A 26,711-nucleotide genomic window follows, 5' to 3' on the forward strand; every position below is an offset into this window, starting at 1 on the left:
AGGCTGATCTCAAACTCCTGGGCTCAAGAGATCCTCCTCCTTCAACCTTCCAAAGTACTGGCCACTGCACCCAGCCAGGGAAATTTTTTTTTTTTTTGAGACAGAGTCTTGCTCTGTTGCCCAGGCTGGAGTGCAGCGGTGCAATCTCGGCTCACTGCAACCTCCGCCTCCTGGGCTCAAACGATTCTTGTGCCTCAGCCTCCTGAGTAGCTGGGACTGCAGGCCCGCCACTGCACTTAATTTTTGTATTTTTAGTAGAGATGGGGTTTCGCCGTGTTGGCCAGGCTGGTCTTGAATTCCGGGGCTCAAATAACCCGCCCGTCTTGGCCTTTCAAAGTGCTGGGATTCCAGTTGTGAGCCACTATACCTGGCTGGGAAATTCTTATAACTGTTAATCCTTTATATGCAGAAGTGGAAGGTCTCCCCTTAGTGTTTCTGGGCTCACTTGTAAGTGGAAGCCTGTGAATCTTCTAGTTTTGGGAATTGTTTTCACATTGACTTGCTGAGTTTTCTACTCAGAATGGATGAGTATCTGATGGCAATTTTGGGGGTCTCTGGCTTATAGCACCATAAAAACTCCCTCTTCTTCGCCCTGCTGCTCTCTCAGAGGTATTGTGTCTATGAAGGCTTTGGCCTACTCCATGTTCTAGGGTCTCTGGGTTTCTTTTGCTGTCACAGTTGCTTTGTTTTTGCAAAAGGATTAAAAAACATGTGGCTGCTAGCGCCATCTGGCCCTAACCAGAACTCTGTTCCTTTTAAGTTTCCCTTTCTTTTATCTCATTTGGGCTTGGCAACTGCGTTCAAGTCTTACAGATAGTGTTTCTATTTGACTAGGCTATTTTGTGGTAACTAATTTTGGGGTCTCCTCTTACCCCAGGAATGGTTAATGTGTTGCCACTCTAAGCATAAACAACTATTATGGTGCAAACTTCATTTAACTCCCAATTATCTTAACCGATCCTTGGTGGTGTGAGTTACAAATAGAGTACACAGCCACGGACCCGTTAACCTACCAGCAACCCAGAGTGACACGGGACTAGTTCCTTCTCGGTAGTTACTTGGTGACAGCAGCTGGCACCATAGGAAGCCCAGGCCCAGGCTTGAGGAGCACAGAGCATGCATATCAGGGAGGCAGATGTGGATGTGGCTCAAGGATTCGGTGTAGAACTCTACGCTCAGTAGTGCACGCGAAGGTGCCTTCCTGGGCTTTGCTTTTCTGAGTAATGAAGGGAAGGAAGCAGCTGTTTTCATGTTGGTCTCAGAAGGCTTGGGTTTTGTGGAGTGACTTGGGAGGCTGACTGGGCCAGGCCATGGCCTCTCTATCCTCACCTTTAACCAAAGTGGTTTCACTTTTTTGCATGTTACATAGTATGATCAGATTTATTTTTTTTTAAAAGGGGGTTTTGCTGCTGAAAAAGGAGGGAAGGACAAGAAGTAGGTAGACTAGGGGTCCTGAGGCAACTGGGCTGACCTTTTATCTGGGCCGATTCATACAAAGGTTTGGTGTGAGAAGCACCCTTGGATTGTAGCTGAGATCCCCCCAGCTCCCACCCTGATGCTACAGTGGGGAGTAACTCTTGAGACAGGCCAGACCCAGGTGCTGGCTTTATGTTTGCACAGTCTTGGGCAGTGCTTCTACCTTCTGAGCGCTTCCTCATTAGTGAACTGGGGACACCCACACAAGGTTCTTGTGTTGCTTAAATTAGTGAGTGTGTGAAAGATCCAGGGTAGTGTCTGGCTCACTGCAGGCTCAGTGATGGCTGTGGCGATTGTCAGGGTCACAGGGCCTCTGCTGAAAACGTGGTTCAGGGTCAGTTAGGTCTCCCATCACAGGGCCCTCCTTTCCCTGACAGCGTCAATAAACTGAATGAATTGTGCCCACTTTCTGGGCCAGCCTCATAGCTATTGGTGTCTGGTTAATATCACCTTGCATCTGCATGGCATTTTGTGGGTCACCAGATGCGCTAGCTCATTTGAGTCCTGCAGCCATCCTGTAGGGCAGACTGTATTAGTCCCATTCTGCAGAAGAGGATGTGTACGGAGAGGTTGAGCAGCAGAGCCAGGGCTACAGTCCTTGTCACCAAAGGCTGAGTCCAGTGCTCTGTATGGTGCTTTCAGTATAAACTGAATCAAAGAGATGCTCATGCAGTGACAAGCCACCTTTGTGGGTGGGGTTGAGCCAGGCCATCACAGCCATGGCCTTTGTGAACGTTGTTCTAGTGCGTGGACCGACAAGAGTCAAACTGAGCTGGCGGGGTGGGGTGGGAGGTGGTTAGGATAACGCAGCGGGAATTATAAGCAATATGACTTTATTTAGTTACTTTGGAAACAAACCCCCCCAAATAATGCCTGAACCCAAAGGTACATAAAAATGGCCCAAAATAGTTTAAAATAGATTTGAACTTCATTTGCAGTTTCTTCCTCATAACATGAGCGCTTTCAGCTGGACAGCAGATTACAAAGCATCTCCGATAATTAAGGCAGATGATCAATCTGTGGCTGCATCTGTAACTCCTCCTGGGAAAACAATCCTGTTGGAGTTGGGGGCTCTTCCCAGTTGTTTGGTCAGTTGGCCCAGGAAGGGGCAGTCCTGGCGCTGGCGGGTAGGGAGCCAGGCCCCACCTGTCTTGTCACTGCTCGTTCTGCTGGCCCTCTGTGACTGACGCTGACACGGAGCCCTGGCCCTTGTTGACATCACTGATGCACACCCACTGCCCGTCAACCGACTCCTTCCACAGGGTCACCTGCAAGTCAGTGCACAAGCAGATTATCATGGGTCTGAGGCCTTCCCTCCGCTGTCCCCTAAATATGAGCCTCATCCCCATCAAGAACCACTGCCCAGAGGCTTGTGGATGAACAGAGCATGTCCCTCCTCCACTGAAATCCCACCAAAATGAGAGTCCAGGAATAAAAACTCACAGAAAAAAAGGAGTAACAATAATAGCAGCTGTGGATGATGATGTCAACACAGGATACTGTTTTCACCAAACTGTGACAGAGCTACGGTAACAGGATATGGGGTGGCAGGGAGCAGGGTTTGTGAAGTGTGGTCCCCAGACCAGAGCATCGGTCACCTGGGAACTTGCTACAACTGTAGATTCTTGGGGCCTGGAACAACTGATTAAGAAGCTCTCGGGGTGGGGCTGGCAATCTGTTTTAACAGGTGTAACAACGCTGCAGTTTGAAAGCTACTGTGGTAGAGGAAGGTAACATTAGTATGTTGTTTCTACACTGAAGTAAACTGTGTAAGAAATAGCTAAGAGCTGAAAAGGTTTGCCCCTGGAGAGTGAAAATTAGGAGGCTGCATTAAAAAAAATCAATCTAGGCCAGGCGTGGTGGCTCCCAGCAGTTTGGGAGGCTGAGATGGGTGGATCACCTGAGGCCAGGAGTTCGAGACCAGCCTGGCCAACAAGGTGAAACCCCATCTCTACTAAAAATACACACAAAAGAACTAGCCGGGCTTGGTGGCAGGCACCTATAATCTCCCAGTGGGGAGGCTGAGGCAGGAGAATCGCTTGAACCCAGGAGACGGAGGTTGCAATGAGCCAAGACTGCCACTACACTCCAGCCTGGACGACAGAGTGAGACGCGATCTCAAAACAAAACAAAAAACAAAAACAATCTAAAGCTATGTACATATATTAGTTTCATTAAAAATGAAAATAATGATTTTGATTTTAAGAACTCTTGCTTTAGGGACACACTTTATTCACTCAACACACTGCAGAAAGCTCTCGGATTGAAAACATACTAAGTCCTTTAACTAAGGGTGCTATGGAGACAGCAAAAGGAAATAGGCTTATAAAGAAGGAAAGAGCAAGAAGCCTAAATGCATAGTGACGGGGACCCCAAAACATTGCATGTACAGCCAGGCACTTGCTTACAGCCTTGTAAAAATCACTGTGGGCCTGCTTGAGGCAATCTGGTCCCTTGGTCTGTCCTGAGTGCCATCAAACCTGGGTTCTAGTCCTGACTGGCACTCACTAGAAATATGGCTTTGAGAGGGGGCCTGCTAGATCTTTCTGGGACCACTGTAGATGAAAGGGACCCTCGGTCAGAAAAGCTGCCTGCAGAGGCTTTCAGATCTGCATGCCCATGTTCACAGCTGCACTATTCGCAATAGCTATGAGGTGGCAGCAGCCCAGGCGCCCGCTGGTGGAGGAATGAGTGTAGAAATGGGGTGTAGGCTGTCCATACAATGCAACACTACTTAGCTTTACAAAGGAAGGAATTCTGACACGTGCTACATACAGCATGGAGGCACCTTAAGGGCATACTGCTAAGTGACATAACCCAGTTGCAAAAGGACAAATACTGTATGATTCCACTTAGGTAGTTCCCTAGAGCAGTCACATTCACATAGACAGAAAGGAGAAGGGTGGCTGCCAGCGCTGGGGGGTGGGCAATGGGGAAGGGAGTTATTTAATGGGTACGGAGTTTCAATTTTGCAGTTGAAAAGAGTTCTGGAGATCAGCTGCTTCTCTGCCTTGCCTGTGTTGGTTGTGCTGTGAGCTACACAAATGAAAGGTAAGACATGGAGCCAAAGTGGCCACTGGGAAACAGTAAAAGACCAACACAGGCAAGGGAGAGAAGCAGCAAGGGCTGGCAGGATCCAGACCAACTCGCACTTCAGACGCAGAGCAAATGTGCCTGAAAACGCAGCACAGCCACTCCATGTGGAACTGACCCTGTGGAGTTAGGGATCCTCTGTCTTACAGGGGAATTCAGCTGGGCAGATGGCTGTGGCTTGTTACTGCTTCCTTTCTGCGAGTAATTTTTCCTTCTAATTGTAAAATACACGTAACATAAAATGATCTTGGCCATTTTTAACTGCACAGTCCAGTTGTGTGAAGTACATTTGTATCCCTGTGCAGCTGGTCTCCAGAACTCTTTTTAGCTGCAAAATGCAAACTCTTTCAATGCACCCACTGTGTACCTGACTCTTACCAGCATAACAAGTATTCATAAACTCTACAGATTTTTAAAAAGCCTTTTAAGTGTTAGGGACAAAAAAAAGTCCCCAATCTTCTCGCTTTTGTTTATGGGTTCTCATACACTTACTTTTTTGGCACAGCTAATTGAACATCGCCATGAGGTGACCAAATGGTTAGCAGGGTGATGAGCCTGACTGGCCCTGCCACCTCATAGTTTTGGGACCCCCATGCAAGTCAAATCGCCTCTGTCAGCTTCTTTCCTCATCTGTGAAAGGGGGACATACTAATACTACCTTGGGGGCTGTGACATTAATGATGTAACTAAGAGGCACACTCAGCACACAGCCCTGGCTGAGGCTCCTTCCCAGCCTGCAGTCAGGTGGGAATGTCAAGTGCGCTCTCTAGTGGGCGGGGTGAAGACCAACAGGCCATGTCCACCAAGCCGTGGGGAATGGGTATGTACCTTATTGTCTCCACCGGAGACAGCCAGGATGTTGGCTGTGATGGACCAGCTCACATGCCACACCACATCATTGAACTTGTGCAACAATTTAGGGGACCACGTATTGCCTGAGGCATCATCACAGGTCCAAATGAACACACGACCGTCCTAGGAAGAAACAGGATAGAGTCAGGAGATGGGGGCGAGGCTGTGTTTGTGATGTCCTCCCCATCTAGAGCCACGCAGCACCTCTCTGCAGGCACAGGGTGGGGGATTCAAAGGGGAGCCAAGGACCTCTGGGGCATCCAGAGCTTTGCTTCTGTCTCTTCACACTGGTCAAGAGTGTCCCGGATTCCTTTTCTCATCCAGGTTTCGGAGGTGGACTCTGCGTTGCTAACTCAGATTTTCTCTGGGGTTTTCCTGATGCCTGCCAAGTCACCTCCACTGGCTATCTATACCTTCTCAACTGAATGGGCAGAGCTCTCCAAAAACCAAGCTCCGAGAATGAGAAGGCACAAGTGAAAAGGCACAAAAATCTCAAATTTAGAACCAAACCAAACAGGTTCCTATGATGTGAAAGGCCTGGCTGGCTCCCTCTAGGGTGGTGGCATATAACTAAAGGCTCGCCCTTGGTGGTCCTTGCTGTCTGGGAAGGGTGGCTCGGTAGCTGAGCCTAGAATTCCCATCCCTTCCCATCCCGCTCCATCGTTGCTTGGGAACACTCGGAACTGCACCTGGGCACCTTGGCTCCCTAGTGTCACAACGGGCGGGAGGGAAAATTCATCCCGAATCCGCCTCCTGCTTGGTGCTGGTTCTGTTGTAGCTCTCTCATCTCAGTGGAGGCAGACCACTTGTGGCTTCTGACCCAGAGTTCCCCACACGATGACCTGACTCCCTGTGCTCTGGGCCAAAGGTGCCTGTTGCTCTCCCTTTACCTTCACAGAGGACTTTCCGCTAAGGAGACTAAGAGCTGATGGGCCTGACTCGAGACTACATGACAAGAGATGCTCTCATGGCCCTGGGCTGACCTGGGAGCAGCTGGCGATGGTGCTGGTGGGCAGGCCGATGGAGGGGGCCCAGGCCACATCTCGAACCCAGTCACTGTGCGCTTCTAGCTTCTGCTCCTCCTTCCACTGGCCATCCTCCTCCTCCCTAACAGCGGGGACAGAAAGAGAATCAGCAGGGAGCCACCTGGGGGCCTTTCCCACACCTCAACTCCTCCCCTACCCAACAGGATCTGCCTGGGGTGGAGAAGCGATTCCATCTTTCTTCTTTCATTCATGGAGTTTGTGGCATTTTATTCCCTTCACCCCAGCCATAAAAAAAACCCTCCAGGAAATGCTCTGCTTCCACAGCCAGAGAGTCAGCTCCAACAGTTGGGAATTAGGTGAACAGGTGTGTTGTTTTTCAAGGATGTCCTTCGACAGATTGAAAACAGTATTTTACTGGCAGGAGGGAGAAAGAAAGGTGACTTTGTTTCTTGTGAGTGTGGCTGAGTCATGGTGAGTAGGGTAAAGGGCAGAAATGTCCCCTTAAATAGAAAGTCACATTTCCCTACTTACTTCCACAACTTGATGAGGTTGTCACAGCCACCTGATGCAAACCTCTTGATGTAATTGGGTTTCTGCCCCGAAGGCTGGTCTATGAGGCTTCCAGGTACAACAGCAGGGGCCCAGCTGACGGCATTGCAGCCAATCTGTAAAGATGGAACACATGGTGACTCTGCCTTGCAAGAGAACACTGCTTTCGCAGACCCAAGCCTGCTGTCCCTCTCTCCTCCGCTTCTCAGGACTGGACTGTGTGTGAAGGCTGACATGAAGCACTCATCATGTGGTCCACTGCTCAGAATTCTCCCTCAAGGATCCCAACAGTGTGTGCATTTCTCTGCAGTGTGCACTAAAAGTAGAAATTAAGAACTCCCACAAATTTAACAGGACATTTTTTAAACACATGAAAGAACAGTACATTGGAGCTTTTTTTTTTAAGAAAAATCTTTTATTATAAATGGATCAACAAAAATTCTGCCACCTGCCTGAAAAGCCCTGTCATTATGCCCTTCCTAATCACAGCTCCCTCTACAAGTAACCACTGCCCTGACTTCTAACCCAGTTTCCCCCCTTTTATCGCCCAAATGTGCATCCCTTGACACTATAGTCTTATCCATTAAACATTTTTTTGGATTTTTTTTTTTTACATCTCCTACTTTGCAGATTCCTCCTCTGATTTTTTTCCTTACAATTTTTCTGAAGAGAGTCTAGTTTCTCGGTCTGGGTTTTGTTGCTTTATATGCAGTTCAATATGTTCCTCTGAATTCCTGAAAACTCAGCTGGAGCCAAGACTGGAGAGACTCAGGTGTGATCCCTTTGGCCAAGACTAGAGCTGGTGTGTTCTCTCATCAGGAGGCACGTTAGATTGTCTCTTATATTAACAGCTGTCAATAACTCAGGCTTCTCTGAATTCACTGGGTCTTGTAAAATGGTGACACTCTAATTCTATCCTTTCTTTGTCATTTATTCCATGGAATGCTCCAGATAGGGGTACTTCTCATTAACTATTTGGTTACCTGGGGTAGAGGTCTGATACGGTTTGGCTGTGTCCCTACTCAAATCTCATCTTGAATTCCCACATGTTGTGGGAGGGACCCAGTAGGAGGTAACTGAATCACGGGGGGAAGTCTTTCCCATGCTGTTCTCGTGATAAAGTCTCATTAGATCTGATGATTTTAAAAATGGGAGTTTTTCTGCACAAGCTCTCTTTTTTGCCTGCTGCTATCCATGTAAGATGTGACTTGCTCCTCTTTGCCTTCTGCCATGATTGTAAGGCTTCCCCAGCCACGTGGAACTGAGTTCTCCATCCTCTTTCCTTTGGAAATTGCCCAGTCTCAGGTATGTCTTTGCCAGCAGCATGAAAACAGACTAATACAAGGTCAGAAAGGAAAGCCTGGATAAACGCTTGATTCTTTCTGAACTGGTTCTGTCACTTTCCAAAGATGACTGATTCTCCTCTTTATTATTAACAAAAACTTTTTTTTTTTTTTTTTTTTTATTGAGACAGGGTCTCACTGTCACCCAGGCTGAAGGGCAGGTTGGTATGATCATGGTTCACTGCAGCCTCAAACTTCCTAGGCTCAAGCGATCCTCCCACCTTGGACTCCCAAATTACTGGGATTATAGGTGTGAGCCACTGCCTTTTCTTTTTTTGTTTTTTTTTGAGACGGAGCCTGGCTCTGTTACCCAGGATGGAGTGCAGAGGCGCGATCTTGGCTAACTGCAACCTCCACCTCCCAGGTTCAAGTGATTCTCCTGCCTCAGCCTCCCATGTAGCTGGGATTGTAGGTGTGTGCCACCACGCCTGGCTAATTTTTGTATTTTTAGTAGAGATGGGGTGTATTAGTCCATTTTCAGGCCGCTGATAAAGACATACCTGACACTGGGTAGTTTACCAAAAAAAGAGAGGTTTAATGGACTCACAGTTCCACATAGCTGGGGAGGCCTCACAATCATGGCAGAAGGCAAGGAGGAGCAAGTCACATTTCACATGGATGGCAGCAAAAAGGGAGAGAGCCTGTGCAGGCGAACTCCTCCTCATAGAACCAGGTCTTGTGAGACTTATTCACTATCAAGAGAACAGAACAGCATGGGAAAGACCTCCTCCTATGACTCAACCACCTCCCACCAGGTACCCCCTGTAACACGTGGGCATTCAAGATGAGATCTGGGTGGGGACACAGCCAAACCACATCATGGGGTTTTGCCATGTTGGTCAGGCTGGTCTTGAACTCCTGACCTCAGGTGATCTGCCTGCCTCAGCCTCCCAAAGTGCTGGGATTACAGGTGTGAGCCACCGTGTCCGCCGTGGGCCCAGCCTTTTAACCCTCATTTCATCTTAGTTCTATATATTTATGCTGAAGTCTTTGTAGTCATTTTTGTTGTGTGACATGTATCCTCTAGTAGATTCCGCAGGAAGGGCTCCTAGAAACAGTAGTCCCTGAATTTTTTTTTTTTTTTTTGAGACAGAGTCTCGCTCTGTGGCCCAGGCTGGAGTGCAGTGGCGCGATCTCGGCTTGCTGCAAGCTCCGCCTCCCAAATATTCCCTGAATTCTTGCATATTGATAATAGTTCATATTCTTTACACTTGAAAGCTAATTTTAAAAACAGCTTTGATATGGTATAATTGACATAAACTGCATATCAAGTGCATGATTTGGTGAATTTTGACAAAAATATACCCTGTAGGATCATCACATCACCTCAATCAAGATAAGGAACATGCCCATCATTCCAGAAAGTTTCCTCGATCCCCTGGTAATCCATCTCCCCATCTTGCAGCCCCCAATCTTGGTGACCACGGGCCTGCTCAGCTGCACTTCCTAGATATTACAGCAGTGGAATCACAGTGTGTCCTTTTTTTTCTTTTTTTTTCACTCAGCATAATTATTTTGAAATGTATTCATCTTCTTATTGTGTTAAGTCATTTCTTTTTAATGCTGGCAGTATTTCCAAAGTATGGATATATCACAACTTATCATTTACCTGTTGATGGACATGTGGACTGCTTGCAGTTTTTGGCTAGTAAAGCTGCTATAAACTTTTGTGTATAAGTCTTTGTGTGCACTTGAAAGTCAATTTTCCTGGTTATAAATCCCTGGCCCATACTTTCTTTCCTTGAGTATTTTAAACATGTTATTCTTTTTTCTTCTGCACCAATCCTTACTATTGAAAAGTCTGACAATAACCTAATTGTCTTTTCTCTTTAAGTCACAAGGTTCCTTTTCTCTAGAACCCCCCAAAATTTAAAGTCTAATAATTTTACTAGAATTACATCTTTTCGTTGGTGATGCTGGTTTTTTTTTTTTTTAAGAGACAGGGTCTCACTATGTTGGCCATGTTGGTCTTGAACTCCTGGCCTCAAATAATCCTCCCACCTCGATCTCCCAAAGTGCTAGGATTACAGGCTGAACCAGCTCGCCTGGCCTTGTTTTTTTTTTTTTTGAGACAGTCTTGCTCTGTTGCCCAGGTTGAAGTGTAATGGTGTGATCTCGGCTCACTGCGACCTCTGCCTCCCAGGTTCAAGCAATTCTCTTGCCTCAGCCTTCCGAGTAGCTGGGATTACAGGTGTGCGCCACCACGTCCGGCTAATTTTTGTTATTTTTAGTAGAGACGGGGTTTCGCCATGTTGGTCAGGCTGGTTTTGAACTCCTGACCTCAGGTGATCCGCCTGCCTCAGCCTCCCAAAGTGCTGGGATTACAGGCTGAGCCACTGCACCTGGCTGATACTGTTAAGTGCAGGGCATGATCTCTCAATCTCAAGTTTCAAATCTTTGTTTTTTAATTTTAAGAAAGTTTTCTGGATTACTTTTTGGTATTTGTTCTGTTTTCCTTTCCAGGGACTCCTGGTATTCATAGGTTTGACCTTTCTGCCTGTCTTTACTTTTGCTCAAAACCTTTTTACCTCTTCACTTTTTTGCTCTTGAAATGTTTCCTTTTTCACACTGTTTATCCTTTTCAGGCAGGATCTGCTGTGTTTATCGACACTTGCATTTCATCTAACTTAGTCTTTACTTCTGAAATGATTTTTATTTCTAATTCTTTCCTGAGTTCTGTCGCCTTATTTCTGATTTTTAAAATGTTGATTTATGCTATTCTCTCATGCTTTGTATTGTTAGAATGTCACCTGGCTTGATTTGAAATAGCGGGTTACAGTTTGGCTCTGTTATGTGGGCGTATCTTTCTAACGTACTCTCACTGTCCACAGGGAGGGTATTTTGCGTATTTTTGTTTCTTATATAATAACTTTGTATGATGCCGGGCGCGGTGGCTCAAGCCTGTAATCCCAGCACTTTGGGAGGCCGAGACGGGCGGATCACGAGGTCAGGAGATCGAGACCATCCTGGCTAACACGGTGAAACCCCGTCTCTACTAAAAAATACATAAAACTAGCCGGGCATGGTGGCGGCGCCTGTAGTCCCAGCTACTCGGGAGGCTGAGGCAGGAGAATAGCAGGAACCCGGGAGGCGGAGCTTGCAGTGAGCTGAGATCCGGCCACTGCACTCCAGTCTGGGCGACAGAGCGAGACTCTGTCTCAAAAACAAAAAAACAAAAAAACAAAAAAAAAACCTTTGTATGCAATTTCACTTCAAAGACTTTTCTGTTATTTTTAGGTCAGATGAGTTTTCCTGATAAGAAAGGCTCAGGAAAGTCTAAGCTCAGAACTCTCCCTCGTTTCTGTGTAGTGTTAAAAAATGTGGGAGATGGCTTTCAGGAGTTCCTGTCTTTGTTTCTCTTCCCCACGTTGGTCTACATCTCATCCTTCCTTTCCTGTGTCCCTATCCAGCTCAACTGTGATTTCATTTCCAGCAGTTCCTCTTCCTGAGGGGGCCTGTCCCAGAGGCTTGCTCTGGAGGATCACAGAGCTCAGATTTCTTCCCGCCCCTTCAGCCTTTCTTATTGTGGGCCGCTTGCATTCACTTGGTGTTAGAGTGCAAACCCCTCCCAGTCATTTCTCCGAAGATACACAAATAGCCAATAAGCCCCCAAAAGATGCTTACCATCATCTTTGATTAGCAAAATGCAAATAAAAATCACAATAAGGGCTGGGTGCGGTGGCTCACACCTGTAATCCCAGCACTTTGGGAGACTTAGGCAGGTGGATCACTTGAGGCCAGGAGTTTGAGACCAACCTGGGCAACATGGTGAAAGCCTGTCTCCTGTTGTGGCGTGTGCCTGTAGTTCCAGCTGCTCAAGAGGCTGAGGTGTGAGAACTGCTTGAACCTGGGAGGCGGGGCTTGCAGTGAGCTGAGATCATGCCACTGCACTCCAGCCTGGGTGACAGAGCAAGACTCCATCTCAAAAAAACAAAACAAAACAAACCCAAAAAATCACAGTAAGATACCACCTCACATTCACTAGGACGGTTGTAATCAAAATGACAGACATATGTTAGTGAGGATGTGGAGAAAGTAGAACCCTCATACACTGCTGATGGGAATGTAGAAGGGTACAGTTACTTTGCAAAACAGTTTAGCAGTTCCTCAAAAAGTTAAACAGAATTACCATGACTCAGCAATTTCACAACAGGTATAGACCCAAGAGAATTAAAAACATATGTTCATGCAAAAACTTATCTGCAAATGTTCATAGCAGCATTGTTCATAAGGCCAAGAACATCAATCATCTGATGAATGGATAAACAAAATGTCTATATTCACAATGGAGTATTATCCAGCCATAAAAAGGAATGGAGTGCCGATACACGTTATGATATGGATGAAACTTGAACTCATTATGCTAAGTAGGAGAAGCCAGCCACAAAAGACCACAGATTGTCTGATTCTACATACAACTGATCCTCAATTTCATTTCATTATAATGTTGACAAGATAAAAAAAAAAACAACTCCCAGCGGGGGCCCTGCCTGTGTGGAGTCTGTGCGTTCCCTGTGTCTGCGTGGGCTCTCTCCTGGTCCTCTGGTTTCCTTTCACACCCTAAAGATGTGCATGTTCGCTTCGCTGGTGCGCCTGCATTGTCCCAGTGTGCGTGTGGGGGCGTGTGCGAGTGCTCCGCTGGTGGAATGGTATCCTGTCCAGGGCTGGCTTCTGCCTCATGCCCTGAGCTGCCAGGACAGGCTCCAGCCACCTGTGACCCTGAACTGGAATGAGATTAGAAAAAGAATAAATACTAATTGTTGTAGAAAACTCATAAAATATCCAATAATCACACAGATGCATGACAGCAAATGATGTGGCATTAGTCATATGAGCCCCCCACACTAGTTATTGTTGGGTTTTGAACTGTGTGGTGGTAGGAGGTAGGACATTGATGTTCGCTTTGCAAACGCTTGTTCCTTGATTGAACCACCAACATCACAACCGCTGTTGCTCACTAATTCATCAAAAGTTGGGTAAAGAATGACCTTGTTTATATTAATATTTCTTAAATGTATGCATAGCTCACATACTTTTAAAAAATTTTAGTAACACCACTCCATTCTACAGGGTCCCAGTGACTACTGCAGGGCATGTCACCTGGACGCAGCCATAGCTAAGGTGGCAGTGAGCAGGCTGCTGCTGCACCTTCCTGGTGCCCAGCCCTCCCTTGCTTGGGAGCAGACAACAAGGAAGCAGTGCCAAGTCCTGCCTGGGCTGAATGAGGCTGGTGCAGCCTGGTCTGGTTTCAGAGCAAAGAGGCCCAAAGCTGCTTTACAGCAATCATGTCTGGTCAGCTGACCCCTCCCCGGCCCACTGCACAGCAGGGACCCTCCCCTGCCACCTTCTAGGGAGCCTGCGGACACAGGGCAAGGCAAGCACTCTCACTGCAGGAAAGGCAGGGGCTGGACTCACAGTGTGAGCGTTGTTGATCTTCTTTACTTCCCATTGGCCTTCCCCGGTGTACATCAGCAGGGAGATGGCCCCATCTGAGCTCCCACAGGCCAGGATCAGGCCATAGTCATGGGGGGCCCAGCACACCGAGTTCACTGTAGGAAGAGGGGGAGTGCAGTGAGCAAAGCAGGGAGACCGCGGCCCCAGGTCCCGCCTTCCACAGATTTACTGTTTTACTAAATTTCCACAACAAACAACTGTAGGAGTCACCAGGGGGAAGCTGTAATTTGGTCAACTGAGGACACTGAAAAAAACCCTATCACCTACTAATACCATGATTTCATAACCTACAGTCTATCTAACGAAAAACTGGGTAGGACAACAATCTGAGAATGAAGGGTAGTCCTTAAAATGAATAATCCTGAAGAGAAACTCACTTGTCTTTTCTTATTTGTTTTGGACTGGCTTTAGGTCTTAGGGCCTTACTCAGCTGTAGACAGACTAGCAGAAAAGCCAACCAAAGCTCAAGGGACAGACAAGAGGCACCACGAGGGGCAGGGAGCCAGGGCTCCAGCCGGGACAGAGTCCTCCTTTTTTACCCAGTGGTGCCCTCGCCCACTCTGCTGCCATGCTCAGTGTACCTGAGGAGTCGTGTCCCGCGTGCTCGTGGCTCTTCTCCCAGGTGCCATTTTCCTCTCTCCAGATAATGACTTTCCGGTCATAGGAGCACGATGCCAGGATGTTGCCATACATGGGGTGAGCCCAGGCCACTTGCCACACAGGACCCTCATGACTGCAAAGTGAGAGACAGGCCAGAGGAACCCACAGTGCTTCTGCAGGCACTGCTTTGGACAGAACTAAATGGCTCCCTGAGACAATGTATCAGGGCAGAACTGCTTAAGAACTTCAAAGGGAGAGCTACACAATGCCATTTCAAAAGGGGTGCTCAGTGGACAGTGAGGAGCCTGAGGTCCTAAGAGGTTAAGCAACCTAAGGTCACAGAGCCTTTGAGAGAGAGTTGAGCCTCTGGGTCAGCCTTCCAGGCAGGAACCTCACTTGTCCAGACTGCAGCCAGCACTGTCTATATGTACTGTCTACAGCATAGTCATTAATTGGTCCAGGGTTTCCAGCCACAAGTGCTCAGGAAATATTTGTAGACTCACTTGCTATTCATCCTTCCTGACGGTCAGCTTCCTGAGGAGGCATTATCAGTTTCATTTTGATATTTTCCACTACTCTTTTAATTTGTTCAAAAGGCATGTCTTTCCCTTCTCTTCTGATCTTTATCCATTTACCTGATCACAGGTACTATCTGAGCAAATGCTCTGTGCCAGGCTTTGTATGGGGACCATTTCTCTGGCCCAGGGAAGGGTTTGCACCTTAGCACTCAAGAGGTAGAGTAGCGTGGTAGAGTTAGTGGTTAGGAGACCAGCCCCATTCCCCCATTCACTAGCTCTTGACTTTAGGCAAGGATATTTTTGTCTCTTTACCTGAAAATGGAGAAATCAATAAGAATTCTTTCATAAAGTTTGAAACAATGCTTGGTAGAAGGAAAGAAAAAAGCCACTCAATACCCATTAGCTATTAGTGCTGCTCCTGGTTTACTCCTTCACTGTGGGCTGCACACACTCAAGTCTCCTCCTCCCTCTGGCTGGGACAACAGAACATTCCCAGTCCCTACAAAGGTGCTGCTAATGAAACTGTGAATAGACTCAAACTTCCAACAACTAGCACAGTTTTTACTAAGGCAAAAAAGAATGGGGTGGGAATGTTTTTTATCCCTCCAATATTTCACATCCTTTGAATGTAAGAAAAACAGCAGAAAGGACAGAGCCACAGAAAACATAACTGCCCTGGCCAACAAGCTGCACTGCGGCAGCTCTCTGCCTGCCCAGGGGCTCCTGCATAGAGAAGCCCGATTTGGCTCCTCAGCCACTTGATCATTTGACACTCAGACAGAGGGGAACTTCTAGGCCCACTTCCCCAAATGGACACTGACTTAGTTTAAAAACTGCTTTTTAATTCAGTTAACAAACACGTGCTGAGCACCTACCTGTCATGGCTCTTAATCTTGCCTGTGCATTCTGGGGAAGGTTATGGACCCTCATCAGAATAATGCACAAAACACACAGAACTAGGCTTATAAAGAAAATTCAATTATAAATTATACACTAATCACTTTTTTTTTTTGGGAGAAGGGTTTTGCCCTGTCACCCAGGCTGCAGTGCAGTGGCACCATCATGGCTCACTGCAGCCTCAAACTCCTGGGCTCAGGCCATCCTCCCACCTCGGCCTCCCAAAGTGTTAGGATTACAGGAGTGAGCCACCTCGCCCAGCCTGTTATCAAAATATTATAAAGCAATTTATGAGATAGTGATGCATGTACGTCTTCGTTAACACTTCAAGCAACAAACTCTAGTGGCAGGTCTAATAACCACTGTAATTTCAAAGTCGTGATGAGCATAAGTGATATTCTGAAGTAGCTAAGTAACTGTGATGTGTGATAACAATATCTGTGACTTCTACTGGTGACAAAGTGACAGGCACTACAAATACTACTGAAGTTTCTGGCCTACATCCGTAATTGAAGGAAATGCTAAATATCAGAGTCACTGAAAATGCATTTTTTTTTCTCCTGTCCCAATTCATCAACCCCTGAGTTCTACTCACAGAACCCCTGGAGATCCATGGCACCCAGAAAAACCCACAAATACATGAAAGGCAGTGAGCTGAGGGAAAGCAGTAGAGATGTGGCCATAAAAATGAGCCAGAACTTCCTCAAGATCTCAGTAGGGAGCAGGGCAGGCCAAACATTTGTAAATCATCACTGAACACCTGCCACGGGCAAACAGGCAGAACAATGGCATTTATAAAATGATGGCATTCTTACCTTATTCTTATGGCGATGCTTTTGTGACACTTCAGGTCATACTGGCTAAACTTGCATGAAATGGTACTGTTTACCACTTTTAAAAGTAGCAGTAGCTGCTTGCACTAAAGACTTACTGTGTGCTGGGCCCTGCATCAGGGCCTTGCATGCACTAGCTGGACAGGAGGTAGCACTGGCCCAGTTTTGAGGATGAGCAAGATGAAGGCTCTGAGACAGAAACTGACTCATTTGCCCAAGGTCTTCTAATGGGTACATATAAAGTGGCAGAGCTGAGACTCACACCTGCATCCACCTGTGCCCTTAACAGCATCATCCCTGGGGACGTCTGCTGAGGACAGCCAGGTTGGCTGGGATCCCAGCGTCCTCTCTGCCAAATGCACTTTGGGGTTGCTCTGAATCTGGGCTCCCATGCTTTGCAACTACGCTTGAAGCAGGGCCTGAGAACCCACACCATTCCTGGAGCCCTTCCCTGGGCTTGCCAGCACTTACCCCCTGAGGTCGGCGATAAGGATCTGCCCTCCATTGCGCACATCAAAGATTTTGACGGACCTGTCTGATGAGCAGGTTGCCAGGCGGGTGCCGTAGTAGTCCATCTGGGCGTCGTGCTGCAAAGGGAGGACAGCTCGGGAAGCCTGCAGGCTGGGTGGGTGGGCAGGTAGGGTGAGGGCTGTCACCACACAGAGTCTAGTTCGGACCAGAATCTCCCTGAAATCAATCTAATCTCAAAGTATCATCACCCTCAGGCAGGAAGCTAGCATGTGTACATTCTCACTTCACCAACGGGCAGTGTCCCTCTGAAAGGGAAAAGCAAGCCACACCCAGCTGGTGTCACAGACCCTTTACATACCTCAGGGAAGGGCCCTTCCATTCCTGTTCCGCAGGGTGGGTATGGGAGAAAAAAAGTTGGCCTAGCTGCCTTCTTCTTCCTCCATCCTCTCAGGCCCTACTCTGTTCTTAGGCTCCGTGGGCTAAAGGGGAATAGCCCTGGGTTCAGCTCAGCCCTAGCACCTGATGCTAATGCATGGGAGCAGGCCAAAGGAGTGGGCCTCTGACTGCCTGGAGTCCCCAGTCAGGTCCTCTGTGATGCAGCTCTGTCCTGCACACAGGGTTCCATTCAGATATTTGGGCTCTTTCTTCCAGCCCTGGCCCTGGATCCTCTGTGGACCTTTGTTTTGGGGTTTCTGCTCGACCTTTTCCCTAGTGGTGTGCCCAGAGCTTCCCAGACTTTCCACCCAAGGAACACAATGCCTTAAGTGTCGCTGCTCTCACCACTTGTGAACCGAATTCCTTGATGCTGACTGAGCATGCAGAACTAGGCCTGGCCCCTGCCTGCAGATCCTTGTCCACGGGATGATGGTCTCTGAGGCACCATGCCTCCCGCCCCACTGAACACCCTGGTCTCTCCTGCTTGCTAGCCCTGCCTATTCCAATGGATGTCACTTTCTCCAGCTGTCCCACCCTGAGAGTTTCAGGACTATCAGCTGCACTCCCACGGCCACCAAGGGCAATTATGCCCATTCAAAGGCACTCATTCTGTCTGTCTTAGATGGAAATTCTCACCTCCCTACACGAGGAACACAACCTGATTTTTCTTTGGGAACTCCTTCCACTGTATCAGGCCTTGGGTTTCTTGGAAGGCAGGCAGTACAGGGGTTTTTCTGAAGCACTTCTCATGCTTCTCAGTGGAAGGAGGCAGGACACAGTACCTTCCAGATCTAAATCCTATCTCCTTAGTTTACTTGCTGTGCAAACTTTGAAAATACTTCATCTCCTTGAGCTTCAGTTTCCTTATCTTTATTATTTACCAACATCCTATGGGCCTTACTTCCCTTATCTTTAAATAAGGTTAATGATAGCATCAAGGGTGTTTGAGACATGTTATGAAGTTAAACAAGATATTGAATGAAAAGTACAGCTGGGCGTGGTGGCTCACGCCTGTAATCCCAGCACTTTGGGAAGCTGAGGTGGGTGGATCACCTGAGGTTGGGAGGCTGAGACCAGCCTGACCAACATGGATAAACCCTGTCTCTACTAAAAATACAAAATTAGCTGGGCGTGGTGGCGCATGCCTATAATCCCAGCTACTCCGGAGTCTGAGGCAGGAGAATTGCTCTTGAACCCGGGAGGCGGAGGTTGCAGTAGCTGAGACTGCGCCACTGCACGCCAGCCTGGGCAACAAGAGTGAAACTCTTGTTTCAAAAAAAAAAAAAAAAAAAGAAAACAAAACTACTTAGCATGGGGCCTGATACTCAGTGAGCATGCAAATGTTTATCATTACTACTTCGCCTCATCTAGTTCTCAAACCAAACTCATACAAGTAGGTAGCATATCTATTATTTTTCCCATAAGTAAATTGAGGCTGGCTCAGAAATGTTAAGATATTGGCTAGGGAGTCTCAGATTGGGTCTTCCTGCCCATGATGCCATGCTATCTCCAAGGAGGCGTGGTCTCACAGCTAGACCACTCATGACTGAATCCAGAGAAATATACAACTCTGGGACTAGACAACCTCTCAGAAACCCAAAAGCAACTGTTGATGGACAGGTTGTGAGGGCAAGAACCCTGACATGAATCACTGTGAGTCAGCTGTCCGGGGTCTTGCTCAAAGGCTGCTTGGCCCTGAATGAAGGAGAGTCTGTGTTTTTCCTGCTGTAGACTTTAACCTCTGGACCTTCTCCTACAGCCCTGCCATCTTATACTGAGCCCTGTGTTTACCTCTCAGGAAATGCCCTGAGTACGACTTCTGGTTCAAAGGGCTGTGCTTGGCCTATTGTCTTGGTGGTTTGACTGGGCTCTGCCTGGGGCTTTCACTGTGGCCACCTTCTGCCTCTGTATTGAGTCATCTTTCTGTACTCTCTTCTTTTCACTCCCCTTTCCAGTGGGGCTAAGAAGTGACAGCAGGAGGAAGACAGGTGGGAAGGCTATTGTCAAACCTCTGCACCCACTCAGCCTTCATCCGAGAGCAGGTTACTGTGTTGGCTGGAACACTGACAGCCTAGAACTACAAACTATTCCCAGGTTCCTCCCAGCAGAGAGTGACCAGACTGCCACAGTCCTAACGACTCAGAGGGCACTGCTGGGGAGCCTAACCATACCCCGAGATTACAGGCTAATGGGCAACCACTGCAAAGCCACCCTGGATCCATGAATGATCAACAGAAAGGGGTAATGAAAAACCCAAATTGCTTCCCTCCCACAAAAATGCCCATGTCCACAGCCCTCCAGGAGGGTGATATTAATACTTACAATCATGTCCTCATGGGAGGTATCCACAGTGTTAATTACTGACACCTAGAACCAAAGATATCGCTGGTAAATTAACTGACGGCAGAATACAACCATCTCAACGAACGACTGCATTCGTTCGTTGATTCATTCCTTCACTCAGTAAGCATTCAGTCTAAGTACCTTCTTTTTGCCAAGCACTGTGCCAGGAACTAGATACACAAAGAGGAACTTTTGCCCTTGAGAAGCTCGCGAATAATGCTAGTGTGGCAAGATAAATTCTGTAATGGTGGTTTGAGTGTCCCATAGGAGCCTGAGGGGTGGGGTGGTAGACATGAATTGAGCCTTAGATGATGGGTAGGAATTTGCAGGTGGCACAGGAGAAAACACCAGTCCAAGCAGCCAAGCAGAGGGAATACATGAGGAGAGACAAAGAGGTCTGAGAGCCTGATGTGTGTGGGGAAATGGCAAGCAGTCCTGGCTACTCTTAAGGGTGAGGAGAGACCACAAGGGAGCTACAGCTGGTGTTCCTTTCCTGGATGACAGAGCCTCTGATGTTCCAGGCAGTTTATGCCTAACAAAGTCATTACTTCAGACTGGGAGACTTGATTAGAGTTTTTCCTGAGGCTGCTCCCTGGTCCATCACCTAGTGGGATCCAGGATTGAATAGTTTGTAGGGCTGGAACATGGTGTCATGGTCATCACCCTCCTCTCCATTCTCTGAAGTCCAGCTCAAAAAGGGCCACCCATCACCTTTCTTGATTCTCAGATCCTCAAATGGCTGGACTCTCTTGCACATCTTCAGCACTGACCACAAACAACATTTTATGCTGTTTCTTCTCCCCACTAGAAGGTGAGCTCCTTGGATCCACAGTCTGAGCCATCTGCAGTTTCAAATCCCCTCAAATCATCCAGCACAGTGCTTTGCAAATAGAAGGAACTCAGTGACTATTTGCTGAATGAATAAGTAAATGAACAAAAGGTGTTTTTTTTTTCTTTGCTCAACCACTATTCTCTTAAATTCTTGGGACAGAAAAGAGGACTTAAAAGAAGTTTCATTGTGGAACAGACATTTCTTACCATTTTCCCCATTTCATCTTTTCCAGCACAAGCCCTGTAGGTATAAAGTTTGACTTGTGTTTTCAGAAAGGCAGACACTGGAAGAGGATGGCTGCAAAGCAGTTCAAGAGGTACACACCAAGTAAGCACAGGTTCTCTCATCAAATTCTAGACTCTCTAAAAAACAGGTCCCCGAAGTCTGCAAAGGCAAGTAAGGACAATAAGGAGTTTCCTCCATGTGCCAAGCTGTATAGGTTACAAAGTGCACGGGAAGGCGGGGAGGGCAGGGTACCAAGGGCAGAGTCAGAGACCTACAACAGACTAAGGAACTGAAGAAGCCCAGAGAAGAGAAAGCACTTGCCAAAGTCACAGAGCTAGTTAAAGGCAGAACTGGGAAAAGAGCCCCATTCTCTAACCTTCTAACTCCCAGTCCACAAAACTTCACTCCACCAGGCTGCCTGTCTAAAATGTAAAGCAGTTGTTACACTGAGTTCTGTAAAGCTGAGGATAAGTAGGTTCAGGAAGAAAGTTTACTGAGAAGTAGTTTCAGCCGTGTTACCAAAGGACCTTAGAAATAATCAACATTTAATTCTAACCACTCTCACCCACCAGTCACGGTTGATGAACCATGCTTCTGAATGAGACAGAGAGAGAGAAGGGGGGGGGGAGGAAAGAAGGAGGGGGGGGAGAGAAAAGGAGGGAAGGAGGGAGGAAGGAGGCAGGAAGGGGGAGAGGGGGAGAGGGAGAGAGAGGGAGAGGGTAGTGGGGGGAGAGGGGGGAGAGAGAGAGAACTAACTTCTTAGAGTACTTCTTCCCAGGGACCTGGTGTTATCTGGTCCCTGTTAACACCTGTACTCAAAATAATTCACCTCTTTGAAATCAGATAATGAGTTAAAAATTCATTTAGGATGAGCTCAATGTCAGAGCATAAGAGCCTCAACTCTAACCTGCAGTGGAAGAGCCAGAGGTGAGTGATTTACACCTAACCCTCTGCAGAGCAAGAACACAGTGTTCTGATTTCTAGGTTCCTGCAGGTTCCCTCAAACCTGCTGCTGAGGCACACCCATGTTTCTAAAAGAATGCATGTACTAGATATGCCAGGCTCAGCCCGGATACTTCCATTCTTTAGTTCTCATTCAGTCATTCATTCACTCAAGGAGTAAGTGTGGAGTGAATGTACACTGCAGATGCCACAGAGACTTAAAAAACCCTGAGCCCCTGCCTTCGGAGGGTCGTTCAGGCCATCTTCACGTTTCCCGAGGTGCCCATCCTACCTGGGGGCCCTATCCCGAGCAACTGTTCAATCGTCTCTGCTAGGGGATGTAGTAGGCGGCAGAAAGGAATGGTTAGAAGGGTTCAAATCTCGGCTCTACCACTTAAGCAGCTGTGCAAGAGGCTCCACGTCTCCGAACCTCAAGTGTCCTCATCTGTAAAGTGTTGAGAAGAATGGCACCTTCTTCACAAGCATGTTAGCAGGCTGAGATTACGAACAATGCTGAGGGCTCGGTATAGAGTAGCTCCTCTGCTGTTTCTCGTTTTGTATTCAATTGTTGGAAGAGAAGGAAGGAGGCTGGCAGGAGACGCGGCAGCGGCGCGCCCCGCAGAGTCAGGGAGGTTCTTTGGCTTCACCTCTGGACTCCGCTCGGAATGGTCCGCAAGGACGGGGCCAGAGCTCCCCAGATCTCTAAGCGGTGGCTGGAGGGGAGCTTAGGATTTGGGACTCAGCACGGCCGAGGAACCCGTGAGGGCTGCGACCGTGGCCTTCACCCTGCTCGGCCTCCTCAGTCCCAACACTCACCATGATTGTGGCGGTGGCTGCTCCGGGTCTCGGACGTGGCAGCTCCCGGCGGCGCCTCCGAATAGCTCACTTCCGGCGCCCGGCCCTCAAGCTGCCGGGCCGTGGCGTAGGAGCCTCCGGGCAGCAACGCGCTCGGCTCTCACAACAGTTCCGCGCCTTCCAAAGGGCGCGCCCCGCCTTCCCGAGGCCCAGCCCCTATCCTCCAGTGACGCCGAGACCAGAGGGCTGAGGCTCTGGTTGCCGCAGTGACCCTGACCAGGGGGGCTTTGGAATCTGAAGCTCTGGTGGGTCTACTCTCCCGACCAAGTCTGCCCTTTTCCTGAGATCCATAAACGAAAGGAAGAGTTAATATAACTATCGGCCGGGCGCGGTGGCTCATGCCTGTAATCCTAGAACTTTGGGAGGCCGAGCTGGGGGCGGATCACCTGAGGTCAGGAGTTCGAGACCAGCCTGACCAACATGGTGAAATCCCGTCTCTACTAAAAATACAAAAATTAGCCGGGCATGGTGGCGCGCGCCTGTAGTCCCAGCTACTCGGGAGGCTGAGGCAGGAGAATCGCTGGAACCCGGGAGGCGGAGGTTGCAGTGAGCCATGACTGCACCGTTGCACTCCAGGCTGGGCAACAGAGCGAGACTCTTGTTAAAAAAAAAAAAAATCTATCTATCTACCTATCTATCTATCTACCTACCTACCTACCTACCTACAGCTTCACCTGCCTCTCTGCGGCTCTGGGTGAGACTGGCCTTATGATGAATGTTGTAGGATGAGTGATGTCTTGGGAGTAAGTAGACTGTCCTAGTGCTTCCTTGTTGTAGTCCCCCCATCAGGACCCAAGGACTGGGACCAGGGCAGAGAAGGCCAGGGAATGCCCCTCACCAGAGGCTGGGACCTCTCACCCTGCCATCCCTAACCCCTATATAGGACTGCCCCTTCCAAACCGATCCCCCGGGGTCCTGAGTAAGTCCCATCAGGGAGATTCCCCATAGGCAATGAAGGATCTCAGCCAGGCTCCTGCAGCTAGAGCCCTAGACCTAATTCCTAGCATCCCTGACCCCAGGTCTCTGGCTTCCCAAGGTAGGGCAGCTGAAGGTTCCCCACAAGCGCAGTGAGAATGCCACACTGGAGGACAGAGCCTGGGCCCCCCTCCCCCTCAGCCACATATGGTCTAACCCTGGGGCCCTTGTGATATTAAGGAGGCAGGTGAGCTGGGGTAGGCCTTGACTCCCCTTGGGTAAGTCACAGTCCTTCAGTTTCCTCTGCTGAAACTGGGAGTAAGGACCCTAGCTGGAGATGGTCACTGCTTGAAGGAAGATGTTAAGGCTCGGAGAGTGTGATAGACCCAGACTGTCAAGGAGCTTTGGAGAGGAGGCCAGGGGAGTAGGGGGTTAGAACTAAGGGCCAGGCCTCTGGGCAACTCTTCTACCCTACTGCAGCTTTCAAGATTTTTTATTGCCCTCTAGTGGAGAAATTGTTGCAGGGGTGTGAGGGGGTGGTGGTTAGGGTAGAGCAGGGAACAAAGGCAAGTTTGGGGGGATCTCCTGGATCTCCATTTTTTTTTTTTGAGATGGACTCTAGCTCTGTGGCCCAGGCTGGAGTCCAGTGGTGTGACCTTGGCTCACTGTAACCTCTACCTCTTGGGTTCAAGCAATTCTCCTGCCTCAATCTCCTGAATAGCTGGGATTACAGGCATGTGCCACCATGCCCAGCTAATTTTTGTATTTTTAGTAGAGATGGGTTTTCACCATGTTGGCCAGGCTGGTCTCAAACTCCTGACCTCTGGTCATCTACCCGCCTCGGCCTCTCAAAGTGCTGGGATTACAGGTGTGAGCCACTGCACCCGGCCAGATCTTCTGTTCTTCAAGGAACAGGCTCTGCCTTGGATCTATAGCTGCACCACTGACTTTCTAGGTGATAAGGTCAAGTCACGTTTCTCTGAGCCTCACTTTCTTTGAGTGGAAAATGAGGACAAGGGCATATTAGATAAATATAATGCATGAGGCATAATTGTGATTAAAATAATTTCCTTGTGTAGACACTGATGTTGAAGAGATTGGGGATTTGTGACAAGCAACAGAACTATATCTTATTCATTAAGGTATCTGCTGTAAGGTATTTGGCCCATAAGGCACTATAATATGGAGGTTTAGAGTGCAGTGGCTGGCATCAAGACTGCTAGGTGTCAGTGCTGGATCTCCTGCTTACCCGGTGGGCATGCTCTTCACCTCTTTGAGCTGCTGTCTCCTGCTCTTTTGAGTGAGAATTATACTAATACCTCCTCTGAAGGTTGATATTGGGATTAAATGGACCCTTGGATATGAAACTGCGTTTGGAAGTTGGATGGGCCTATGGCACTTGATTTGGGGATCAGTTCAACCTAGGAAGAGCTGTGATTGTGAGTGTGTGAGAGTGTGTGTGTGTGTGTGTAACTCTCAACCCTTGGGCCAACCTTAGGGATTGCTTCTTGGTCTGGGCATATTCTCTTTCTCTGCCAATGTTCAGCAGAGGTTTGTGAAGTCCAGACTCCTCGGGTGCCAGGCTTCCCTCTGCCTTACTCCTCTCCCCAGTAGGGGGTGCCACCTATATCCTGTGTCTGTATTCCCCATCTCCTCCCTCTGGTTAATCCAGACCCCAAATCAGGCTAACTTTCCCTGATTTTTGGCCCCCGGCCCCTTGCCCCCAAACCTCCTCCTCTTCCTCCTGAGGCCCCGTTCCCCAGTCTTCTTCTATGAGATGGTCAACTATTCCTCTAGGTTAATGGCTCATGGCAGGGTAAGCCTGTCTCCCTCAAATGGTGGGTATTCAAAAGGTGTGACCTAGTGGAAGTAGAGAGACTGCCCGTTGAGCTGTGGGCCCTTGGGCAAAGGGCATTTCCCTCCCAGGGATTCTGTTTCCCCCTGAGTTCAACTCCACAAAGGGCGGGGACCCAGCTGTCCTTCAGAAAAAGGCCTTGTGATGTGTACCGTGTCTGCATTTCCACGTGTGCATTTATTGTTATTGCTCAGTATAGTGTTGAAAAGGCAGACAAATCCCATTAATTACAAAGAGCACAAGCCAAAGATACAGAGAAATAAAGAGTGTACAATAAGAGCACAGTCACTTCCCAGCCCCGATTGTCCCAGAGACCCCAGAGCCCGGGCAGCTTATGGAAGCTGGAGGCGGCACCATTCCCTCGCTACTCTATTATAAAATATGTGCACACAAGAGTTAGCAAAGTGTGGTGACCCCCAAGAGGAAAGGTCCGGGAGGGAGAGCACCACAGGCATTACAAAACAGACTCAGGGGGCTGAGAAGGGCAGTCCCAAAGCAGCCTCCAACATCGTTTTCAGTGGAGGGGGTGATGGCTGCTACCTGGGGCTGGGGACCCTCCTCCCCACCTGGGTTGGTATGATCTCTACATTAAAATCAGGAGAGCTTGGTTTGGAACTTTGAAAAGGCTTGGGGACTTCCTGCTGTTGTCTGACTTCCGTCCTGACTCTGGAAGGCCTAAAAGCCTTCAAGAAACTCTCCTCCCTACAAGATCCTCTAATGGCGGGATTTTGGACACAATGGCAGGAGAGAGATTTGGGTGGGAGGCTTGTCAGAGTGCACCAGGTTGGCAGCCTCCTGTAGGTAGCGCAAGAGTGGGCTAGGGGAGTGAGGGTTCTGAGAAGGCCTGGGCAAGAACTGCCTGCATCCCAAAGGTGCTGGAGACTCCCAATTAAAGAGCAAGAAACGATCCCCCCAAAACAAAATGAAACAAAAACAACAAAAAATCAGTTCAGGAAAGGGAGACAGGAATAAAGGTTTCTCCATGATGAGAATTAGAAGTGCAGACAACTGGGCCACACATTCTTTCCCAGCTCCAGGCCTGGGAGAGACTCCTCTTTCTCATCTGGACCAGGGATAGTTGACGGGTCCACCCTAACACAACTAAGGTGGGTGACTTTGGTTCCCAAGCTGGGATTGAGTGGGGGCCTGGTGGCCTCTCATGACAACTCCTGGGCTTAGGGGGCAGGTGAAATGATGGGAGGAACAGAAGGCTTCCCTCAAGATCAGGATGCCCTTT

The 26,711-nt window shown here is 48.4% G+C and overlaps 1 protein-coding gene across 6 annotated transcripts; it reads right to left on the reverse strand.

Moving 5' to 3' along the window:
• Positions 1-2,292: 2,292 nt before the first annotated feature.
• On the reverse strand, positions 2,293-22,809 carry LOC105477695 (SEC13 homolog, nuclear pore and COPII coat complex component). Of its 6 annotated transcripts, none has more exons than XM_011734336.2 (10): positions 22,666-22,735; positions 20,889-21,066; positions 19,830-19,874; positions 17,073-17,188; positions 14,335-14,486; positions 13,715-13,848; positions 6,939-7,072; positions 6,405-6,528; positions 5,398-5,544; positions 2,293-2,744 (listed from the first exon to the last, which is right to left on the reverse strand). In XM_011734336.2, exons 2-10 carry the CDS (start codon positions 21,027-21,029, stop codon positions 2,631-2,633), a joined length of 1,107 nt encoding a protein of 368 aa, XP_011732638.1. In that variant the 5' UTR covers positions 21,030-21,066; positions 22,666-22,735; the 3' UTR covers positions 2,293-2,630. The 6 variants fall into 6 exon arrangements, with proteins under 6 accessions (XP_011732638.1, XP_011732637.1, XP_011732639.1 ...); XM_011734335.3 differs by lacking the exon at positions 22,666-22,735 and adding an exon at positions 22,241-22,646; XM_011734337.2 differs by lacking the exon at positions 22,666-22,735 and adding an exon at positions 22,142-22,643 and having other exon boundaries at positions 20,889-20,922.
• Positions 22,810-26,711: the final 3,902 nt, after the last annotated feature.

Source organism: Macaca nemestrina, chromosome 2 (genome assembly GCF_043159975.1).
Source record: "Macaca nemestrina isolate mMacNem1 chromosome 2, mMacNem.hap1, whole genome shotgun sequence".
NCBI classification, from domain to species: Eukaryota; Metazoa; Chordata; class Mammalia; order Primates; family Cercopithecidae; genus Macaca; species Macaca nemestrina.

Coding starts and splice junctions, on each gene's coding strand:
- LOC105477695 (XM_011734336.2), bottom strand. CDS start 21,029: ATGAGAGAACCTGTGCTTACTTGGTGTGTACCTCTTGAACTGCTTTGC. Junction 7,073..13,714: donor AGATCAACAACGCTCACACT/GTGAGTCCAGCC, acceptor CCATCTTTACAG/ATTGGCTGCAATGCCGTCAG. Junction 6,529..6,938: donor AACCTCATCAAGTTGTGGAA/GTAAGTAGGGAA, acceptor CCCCGCTGTTAG/GGAGGAGGAGGATGGCCAGT.